Source organism: Barbatula barbatula (genome assembly GCF_947034865.1).
Source record: "Barbatula barbatula genome assembly, chromosome: 16".
NCBI lineage: Eukaryota > Metazoa > Chordata > Actinopteri > Cypriniformes > Nemacheilidae > Barbatula > Barbatula barbatula.
Genome location: NC_136779.1, coordinates 22911295 through 22921838, shown reverse-complemented (window position 1 = coordinate 22921838; position 10544 = coordinate 22911295). Strand labels below are relative to the sequence as shown.

At 42.7% G+C, this 10544-nt stretch overlaps 1 protein-coding gene across 3 annotated transcripts in view; it reads right to left on the bottom strand.

The window, feature by feature from the left end:
- Positions 1-851: 851 nt before the first annotated feature.
- Positions 852-10544, bottom strand: part of stat5b (signal transducer and activator of transcription 5b) — a 31564-nt gene continuing 21871 nt past the window's right edge. Inside the window, exons 7-19 of one of the 3 annotated variants that reach the window (XM_079476468.1) lie at positions 7840-7991; positions 7016-7171; positions 6743-6922; positions 6432-6519; positions 5654-5776; positions 5459-5551; positions 4940-5146; positions 4271-4365; positions 4043-4185; positions 3802-3957; positions 3055-3112; positions 2726-2833; positions 852-2641 (exon numbers count right to left, since the gene is read on the bottom strand). In XM_079476468.1, the coding sequence (XP_079332594.1) occupies positions 2518-2641; positions 2726-2833; positions 3055-3112; positions 3802-3957; positions 4043-4185; positions 4271-4365; positions 4940-5146; positions 5459-5551; positions 5654-5776; positions 6432-6519; positions 6743-6922; positions 7016-7171; positions 7840-7991 (1683 nt within the window). In that variant the 3' untranslated portion in view covers positions 852-2517. Of the gene's footprint in view, positions 2642-2725; positions 2834-3054; positions 3113-3801; positions 3958-4042; positions 4186-4270; positions 4366-4939; positions 5147-5458; positions 5777-6431; positions 6520-6742; positions 6923-7015; positions 7172-7839; positions 7992-10544 lie in introns of all 3 variants that reach the window. The other 2 variants (XM_079476467.1, XM_079476469.1) reach the window with 2 other exon arrangements.

Here is a 10544-nt window from a genome sequence, read left to right as displayed (position 1 = left end):
ACATACCTCCCATGAGTTCTCCCCTATTTGGTGAGACCATGTTGGTGTCTCCACTGTATTCCCCCCTAGGGTGGGAAGTGGTCTCCGTAGCGCACGTCCTCATTGAAGGAACAGCGCTTACCCAGTAGCCCTACGACTGGATGGCCCTCGCCAATGGGGCCGTCTGAGTTGGCGGAGGGCAGGGGCTACTCATCTTTGCCAAAAGCTCTGGGAGCCCCTGCCTGCCCACTGGAAGGTTACAAATTTCGCGATAGCGCTCACGTGTGGCTCGCCCAGGCCGGTCAACGTCGCTTCGCTAGAGATTGTGACGCGGCTAGTGCCGTGGCGTTTTGCATAGGAACCCCATCTGTCGGCTTCGACACAACGTCGAGAGACCGACAGAAAGGGAACGTCCCGGTTACGTATGTAACCTCTGTTCCCTGATGGAGGGAACAAGACGTTGTGTCCTTCTTGCCACGACAATAGCCGTCCGCTGCAGCAGTCACGAGATGCTCTCAGGCTCCTCAGCACAAAAGGTGAATGAATGAGCACGCCGGCTCCCCTTTTATACCCGGATATCCGGGGGCGGAGCCCGGCATGCAAATTTCATTCGCCAATTTCATTGGCCTTTTCAAAATAGTCAGAGACGATTGGTTCTCAAGGGCGAACCCCATCTGTCGGCTTCGACACAACGTCTTGTTCCCTCCATCAGGGAACAGAGGTTACATACGTAACCGGGACGGTTTTTTGTAAGCATTTATGTGATCACTAAATCCCTTTTCTTACCTATCTATCATATATAACGGTAAAGATGCTGTAGTTTGTACAGTCAATGGGGACGCACTGTATATAATTCTGAATGACAATTCTGTTGTTAAAATATTTATAAAGCTTTATTTTTTTTCATAATCTCCCAAAACACATAACTTGATGAAAACTATGAAAATGACAACTAAAGACTTCCAAAGAATCCAACAACACAAAATGAGTTAATAAAATAGACCACAATGCAAGAACAAATACATTTTAGAAAAACAAAGGAAACAAATAGAAGTTACTAAAAAAATCAAGCAATTAGCTTCACATTGAAAACATGTTAGAGAATTGTAGAATAAGACATTTGTAGCAGTATTGTAATAATATCTATATTTGAAAGAATATATATTTTTATACAGTTTTCTTCTAATGATAGCTATTCCTCCATACATTATAATATATAGTATACAATTATGTGTCTGTACGGCCCATATTCCTGAGATCTTTTTCTTAAGGTGATGACATGTTTGACATGAGTATAAAGAAACATCTTGGATTGAACATTCTTCAGATTTTTAATGGACTAAATAATATTTCAAAAAATAACGTGGTAATTTATTTATATTTCAATTAAAGTTATTTCATTACACAAAGCGAGAGAAGCAGGTTGTAGCAATTCACAAATTTGCTGAGATAAGAGAAAAGAGGTAAAACCTATTTTGTTATAACATCTCTTTTTTATTCAATTCGCCTTGTGTGTGTATAGTTGTCCTGTGGTAACTGTCTTCTTTTACAAAAGATTACTTTCTGAGAAAACATCTCACGTCAATGCCCATTTCATGAAAATCATCCGTCCGTAAACAACACACGTAAAGCCAGCACAACAACAAATGTGGCAGTACACTTTTCCCCTTTTGTTTCACATTATAGTACTGAGAATCAAAAGAATTACAAAGAAAAAACAGTTTGGAGGAATACCAGTCATGTTTGTCTGTTGATTTACTCTTGTGGGGGCTGTGAATCGACAGGTTTGACCCCAGGGATTGCACGTACTAAGAAACAAATGTACAGTATAATGCAATGCAAGTTGCTTTGGATAAAATCGTCTGCCAAATGCATAAACATAATTCTAAATGTAAATGAAGCTTTATAAGATAGAATCTATTTGTAGTCAGTCACACAACAGCCCCCTTTCATGTCATTTGGTCAGGTGAGTGTTGGAGCAGATGATTGTTTGATGAACTGTAGATGTTACAGTGTTCTGTATTTCTGATCCGTTTCATTGCCACGTTAGATCTGGATGCTGAACAATGGATTGATGTAGCAAGCAGTAGCTCTGTATTTTGATAACAGTTGTTTGTTCACTGTTACCGCAGGGCTGATTGTGTGAAAGCGTCTATGTTTTACACAACGGCTGGCTGAACAGCATCAGTACAGTGATTTTAATACACTGCTTTGTGCTTTTAATAGATAAAAACATCAACATCGATCTCGACCATTGGAAACCAGTGGGAGGAGCGTAGTGCCGCTTACAACAAAAGTCCTTGAAGCTGGCCTGAACTTTTCATTGATTGGAATTAAAGATGAAGGCTCATGTGACTCATTCAAACCCCATCAGACCCGAATGAACTTCAGAAATCTTTCTGTACTGTACACACCTTCTGCTGTTCAAGATGACAAATGAACCAAGAGGCTATTAAACATTCACAGAACAGCATTTGTTAATAGAAAAATATGGAACCATCGAGTTCTTTGTGTAGGTGAGATGAGAGTGGTCAAAGGTCACGACTGTTGTCCTCTCCATTGGCTTTCCATGGGCTGACTCAGGAACTCCTCGACCTGTCGGGCCATATCCATGGTGTCATCCAGATCAAACTCCCCCTCCGTCTCCAACATAGAGTCATTCCTAAACACACACACTCAGATCACACACTGGTTTCATAATCAACGCCATCAATGTCAAAGCTTGATAAACAGAAATAAAGCTCACATAGGCGGATAGATTGTGAAGTTATGTGGCTGACTGATGGTGGGTGACGCTGCATGCTCTATAAAAGAGGAATTCCCTGGAGATGGTTCAGGATTTGGCGATGAGAACCTGAGAATGGAAAATAACACCATATCTTATTGCCAAAAGAGACCACCAACCACAAACTCCAGCAGTTAATAGTGGGAGAAAGAATAATTCTGTGATAAAAAACATGACTGTGGGCGATCTGCATCTGTGCAATCTGTGTCGTATCATACTCACATTTAACCCAGGGTATGAAAATAAAAGTAAAGAATTTATCTTAATTCAAAATATAAAGAAATACTCACTCAACCTTCACCACCTGCTTGATCTCTGGTTTGACATATCCATCACCCACAGCCTTTGCTGAACAAAACAAAAGTTCACTTTCATTGAGAGAAACTTAGCAAAAAATGCAATCTCAGCCTGTTTATATTTGTTGTCACACTCTAGATTCTGAACCCACATACAAAATAATTTATCTATTGTGATGGTTATGATCCCATTAATGTGCTATGTGTATTCTAACTGTAGATTTCTGCAATATGGTCATTACGTCAAAGTCTGTTACGGAAGTGGTGACACTTTGCTGTCATGTTTTCAACGCCTCCAGGTGGTCATATTTAGAGGATTACATTTAAACCCCCTTCACAGTAATGGCAGTGGATCTATAACCATTGATTACACATTTATATTAATTGTGATGTAGAAACATGCATTTTCTGTAAATCTGCTTTAAAAGACTAAAAAGCTCTTTACACATAAATGTGAATTGAGCTGAAATTCTTAAATGTATTAACATGATTAAAATGTGGAGAAAACAGCTTCTCGTGATCAGAAATATGTGCTTTTGACACTGTTCTTCAAACAACATCTACACAAATGTGCTAAATCAGTGGTTGTCAAACCTGTCCTGGAGAAACTCTAGTACAGCACATTTCATCATCAGATCATTACTAGAGACTTCAAAGCCTGAACGGAAAATGTGCAGCACTGGGCTCCTCCAGGACAGGTTTGGAAACCACTGTGCTAAAGTATGTGAAAGTATGCAGTACAGTTTGGAGGCGTGCAGTAACGCGAGAAGACTTCATCTTTAGGCTGGCTGGGGTAGAGAAAGAGGAGATGGTTCAGATCACTGATGCGATCAGCCAGAGAGCGGATGGAGAAATCTCTAGTAGTGAAGGGCATGAGGTTCCACACCATTCGTTCTCCTGCAAAAATATACACGAGATCACAAGAAAAATCATAAATATTTATCACATTCCTTTAGCTTTACACGTCTGCTAGCATTTTTACCTGGTTTATTGGGGTTCTCTGCAACCCAGGCAATAGTGATCCCTCCGATCTCAGAGTCGCTGAAGCGCAAGAGAAATGTGCCATTGGTTTTGGACATCAACATATCCTGAGCCTGCTGCTTGTTAAGGAAACCCAAAATCGCTCTGCAGATAACAACCAAACTTCCCAGTTACACTAGATCTGAGTAATCGTTTCTCAACATTCCTGTGAGATCTGAAGGATCATTACCCATCATTCCAGTGGGACTTCAGATGTTTCTTCATGAGCTCAATTACTCCATCAAACCACTGCCAAAATGTGAAATTTCTGCCTGGCAAACTTTCCTGTAAACACAAGTATGCACGTTACTACAAACATAGGTTTTCCTCAATTCGTGAATGTACTAACATGAACGTTTATTACGATCTTAATCCTGGGTTAACAGCGGAGAAACGCAGTGCTGTGTTTGGAGTAATTTTTTCTGTATAGGGGATGGGTGCTGATAATCCACTGATAAGTAGTAAACTTGAGAGCGTGTAGATTTTAATTTGTGAACTTGTAAAGTAAGTATTTGTATCTGTACACTAAACACTCACAGCCCCAATGTGAACACTTGTATATTAATAAACTGAAGTTTAATGTTGAGATTTCCACTCGTGGACAAAACTCACAAATCTGTCTTCTGAATTTGAAGTTGCAGAAAAATAGTCACAAATGTGTAAACTGGCATTTTAAAAATACCTTGGCAGATACAAATGCATAGCACATATTTGCACTTTTTCCTAGATTCAGATTTAAATTTCAAACAAAAATAGGCATATACAACCTCTCAAACCTGTCATTACATCTCGTGAACCATATATAGAAGTGTTTGTGTGTGTGTGTTTGTGGGTGTGTGTTTGTGCGTGTACGTGTTACCCTGTTGAACTGAGACCAGGTGATGGTCATGTTGACATAATCCTCAGAATTGTTACTGGAGCTGCTGAAGGCCTTCTGAGCGAGAAACACCAGATTATCTTCTGATAGACCTCTGTCACTCTGAACCTCAGATTTATACTTCATGTTCAAAGCCTCACACAGCTGTGGCCACACAATCTTATCGGGTACCACAAACGGCACTCGTCCCTGAAACATCACAAACCACAACTTTATAGAAGAACAGACTCATGCATCCCACTAATAAAAACACAAATTACAGTGTTAAGAAAATAAAAATTCAAAATTTTGAAATGATGAGTCGACCATTAGCCGAAGGAAAAGTGTGATCAAATTTGCAAACGATATTTTCATAAGGTAAAGAACATTCTTTGAAAATATAACCTTGATATCTCTAAAACTGACTGAGTAAGATTGAAATCAAACTTTGAGGCTCCTTTCAGATTATGAGACTTGGATTTCACTCATAGTGTCACAGATGTAAATGATGTAGTCACTAACTGGCTCAGAGAAAGCGTTGTCCCAGAGCACTGTCGCCGTGGCGTTGTTGTCCTGACTACCATGAACTATAACCACGACAGGCAGCGATAATGTCTGCACAAGACACAAAACAACCAATTCATCACAAATGTATTTCACAGAATTGACAATGAACAAAAACTCAACGAATGAAAGAGCAAGACAATAGATTTTTACCTTGACATGGAACACAAGCTCATTTCCGCCCACGCTGAACTTAGACTCGAACAGAACAGTAAACTTCTCCTCTGTCACTGATTCTGCGCCGCGCCGGTCTGAACGCTTAATGCGCTTCAGAGACTGAAAACGCAAACATTTACACGCTTTGACAAGGGCTATGTTCAGAGTACACAAATGCTCTTGTGCATAAATGCCATCATATTAAGCAGGTTTGAACATCAATAATCTATCATTTAAAATCCCATTCAGGCTATATTCAGCTGTGGTTTGAAATCATATTTCCAGAAATAATCACATTTCAGTTTGACGGCATACGTAAATCGTTCTGACATAACCTTTTGCTCATATCAGGTTCTCAGGTCAAATAAAAAGCAAACACATCAGACGTCGTGGCAGATACAAGCTTGTTACAAGATATGAATAGTATGTACAGTCAATCTTTTAAATCACATTTACACAAATAATGGGAATTGGACTGAAAGTGTGAACCTTTATTCAATCAAATAAAATCTGTTATAAACAAAAACATCTGAAGGGATCAAACACATCTCGATGAACTCGTTTTAAACTTCCCAGACATCACAATCCTATTGTAGTTTCAGTCAGGTCTGCTTTTGGACCAGAAGAGAGGCTTTTGAAACTTACAGAACGACATTTAAGAGGAGAAAAAGTTGATATCCCAGTTCATGGGTCCAAATGAATATGCCGGTAGAATAGTGTTATGAACTGAGCTGGTTCCTGTTGTTAGATTGTATACGAAACATAAAGAGTTTACCATGGTTCTGAAGTGTGCGCTCAGGGTGCCTGTGGTTTGGTGATACTCCATCACACAGTTGTTGTTCAGAATCTCTCCACTGCTGTCGCTTTAACACAAACACACAACACAAGTCACATCTGTGAAAACGCATGTGTAAGTGAACATTCTAATGATGTTTGTTGTTCAATTTCTGTAGTCAAGCCCAGTTGAGTTGGTCAGAATTCTGCTGTACATAGTTTTACGAAGTGGCTGTGAGTCTCTCTTGTTTTCTATGTGGCCGAGACCAAGATGTGCTGAAAATGACTTCTGATTGAACACTTGAATCTTACTTGCGCGTGTTCTCGTTCTTCAGTAAGGCCTTGGCCTGCTGTTCGTTGATGATGGTGGCTTTCACCTGAGGAGGATTCATATGAACATTGAGTTTTCCTCCGACCAGCAGGCGAACCGTTGCTGAAAACTTTGTCTGAGTCTTGAGCACTTGAGGAGGCTGTTTCTCTATGATGAAGGTGCTGAAAGAGACACCAATGATGAAAACATCACAGAGCCAGACGACAGCTGTCAGAGTGTAGTGATGTGTGTGATAACATCAGTGATGTGTGTACCTGGTGACGAGAGCTGATATGATGTCGGTGACAGTAGCGTTGAGTTCAGTGAGCAGTTCTTCAGTCGGTCCAGGTATAGGCAGCTGCTGCGTCAGGTGTTCAACTCGACGAATCTGCTGTCTGTTCTGCCAGATCAAATCAGCCAGCTTCTCACACCTGCATTAACAACACACATCACAAGATGGTGGTTCATGGTGGTGTGCAAATACATAGTTTGACAAAAAACAGGGACAAAACTGAGACATTCAAACCCAATGGGACAACACAATCATGAAACATTAATTGTCCTGCGCCTTCCACAAACGGTATGTATATGTGTGAGCGCATTCATTTCCTTTTTTCAGATGAATGTGTTAAAAAATTATTCATGCAAAGGCTTTTAAAGCATTTAAGCAGGATTTTAAACGGCGTATAGACAGACAGCTTCTAGCTGTGCAGCGCACCAGAATTTAGTTTTCTTTAATGCTTCAATTAAAAAAACTCACAAGACTTTGCCTAAAAAGCACATTGTGAAAATGGGGAAAGCATCAGATCTGAGTTTATTTTCAGCTCATCACGAACCTGCCCCCCTCTCTCTCTTGCCCCATGCACAACTGAACTCTGACCTCATCCGCAGGTCCGTCCTATCTTCTTTTTTCTGTTTTTAAATATCCCTGCTTGTAAAAGTTGTATTTTACATATATATAATTATCTGTATTTTTATTCTGTGTAATGTTATTTGTATGCACCGTGGGTCTGAGAGTAATGCAATTTCAATCCTCCATATGTATGGACTCCACATTGACAATTGACAATAAAGCAGACTTTGACTTTGATAACTGTACCAGGCTTGCAGCATGTCCAGTCCTCCCTCTGCTGGTCCTCCATTCCCAGCAAGCTGTTGTCGTCTCTTCCACTGAATCAGCTCATCATCCACAATCAGCGCCTGCTGTTTCCTCAACAGAGTCAAAGTCCTCTGATATTTCTCTGCCAGCTCCTATACACACACACACACACACACACAAAGTGACATAACATCACATGTGTCTTGATTGAATTCATTCTTAAGCCTCTTTATGCCTCAAAATGTTCAAGAATTACTGACACATAAATATTCAAACACACTGTGAATTAAGGGTACGGGGCAGACCCGCCTGACTGTATAACTGTTAAAGAACACGCGTCTCGATGCACCTTACACTGTACGGGTCAGACCCGCCTGACTGTATAACTGTTAAAGAACACGCGTCTCGATGCACCTTACACTGTACGGGGCAGACCCGCCTGACTGTATAACTGTTAAAGAACACGTGTTTCCATGCACCTTGCACTGTACGGGTCAGACCCGCCTGACTGTATAACTGTTAAAGAACACGCGTCTCGATGCACCTTACACTGTACGGGGCAGACCCGCCTGACTGTATAACTGTTAAAGAACACGCGTCTCTATGCACCTTACACTGTACGGGGCAGACCCGCCTGACTGTATAGCTGTTAAAGAACACGTGTTTCCATGCACCTCGCACTGTACGGGTCAGACCCGCCTGACTGTATAACTGTTAAAGAACACGCGTCTCCATGCACCTTACACTGTACGGGGCAGACCCGCCTGACTGTATAACTGTTAAAGAACACGAATCTCGATGCACCTTACACTGTACGGGTCAGACCCGCCTGACTGTATAACTGTTAAAGAACACGCGTCTCGATGCACCTTACACTGTACGGGGCAGACCCGCCTGACTGTATAACTGTTAAAGAACACGCGTCTCGATGCACCTCGCACTGTACGGGGCAGACCCGCCTGACTGTATAACTGTTAAAGAACACGCGTCTCTATGCACCTTACACTGTACGGGGCAGACCCACCTGACTGTATAACTGTTAAAGAACACGCGTCTCTATGCACCTTACACTGTACGGGGCAGACCCGCCTGACTGTATAACTGTTAAAGACACACGTCTCCATGCACCTCGCACTGTACGGGGCAGACCCGCCTGCCTATATAACTGTTAAAGAACACGCGTCTCGATGCACCTTACACTGTACGGGGCAGACCCACCTGACTGTATAACTGTTAAAGAACACGCGTCTCTATGCACCTTACACTGTACGGGGCAGACCCACCTGACTGTATAACTGTTAAAGAACACGCGTCTCGATGCACCTTACACTGTACGGGGCAGACCCGCCTGACTGTATAACTGTTAAAGACAAGCGTCTCCATGCACCTCCCGCTGTACGGGGCAGACCCGCGTGACTATATAACTGTTAGAGAACACGTGTTTCCATGCACCTCGCACTGTACGGGTCAGACCCACCTGACTGTATAACTGTTAAAGAACACGCGTCTCTATGCACCTTACACTGTACGGGGCAGACCCGCTTGACTGTATAACTGTTAAAGAACACGTGTTTCCATGCACCTTGCACTGTACGGGTCAGACCCGCCTGACTGTATAACTGTTAAAAAACACGCGTCTCGATGCACCTTACACTGTACGGGGCAGACCCGCCTGACTGTATAACTGTTAAAGAACACGTGTTTCCATGCACCTTGCACTGTACGGGTCAGACCCGCCTGACTGTATAACTGTTAAAGAACACGTGTTTCCATGCACCTTGCATTGTACGGGTCAGACCCGCCTGACTGTATAACTGTTAAAGAACACGCGTCTCGATGCACCTTACACTGTACGGGGCAGACCCGCCTGACTGTATAACTGTTAAAGAACACGCGTCTCTATGCACCTTACACTGTACGGGGCAGACCCGCCTGACTGTATAACTGTTAAAGAACACGTGTTTCCATGCACCTTGCACTGTACGGGTCAGACCCGCCTGACTGTATAACTGTTAAAGAACACGCGTCTCGATGCACCTTACACTGTACGGGGCAGACCCGCCTGACTGTATAACTGTTAAAGAACACGCGTCTCCATGCACCTTACACTGTACGGGGCAGACCCGCCTGACTGTATAACTGTTAAAGAACACGCGTCTCGATGCACCTTACACTGTACGGGGCAGACCCGCCTGACTGTATAACTGTTAAAGACACACGTCTCCATGCACCTCGCACTGTACGGGGCAGACCCGCCTGACTGTATAACTGTTAAAGAACACGTGTCTCCATGCATCTCCCATTGTACGGGGCAGACCCGCCTGACTGTATAACTGTTAAAGAAACACGTCTCCATGCACCTTGCACTGTACAGGGCAGACCCGCCTGACTGTATAACTGTTAAAGAACACGTGTTTCCATGCACCTTGCACTGTACGGGGCAGACCCGCCTGACGGTATAACTGTTAAAGACACACGTCTCCATGCACCTCGCACTGTACGGGGCAGACCCGCCTGACTATATAACTGTTAAAGACACACGTCTCCATGCACCTCGCACTGTACGGGGCAGACCCGCCTGCCTATATAACTGTTAAAGACACATGTCTCCATGCACCTCGCACTGTACGGGGCAGACCAGCCTGACTGTATAACTGTTAAAGAACACGTGTTTCCATGCACCTTGCACTGTACGGGTCAGACCC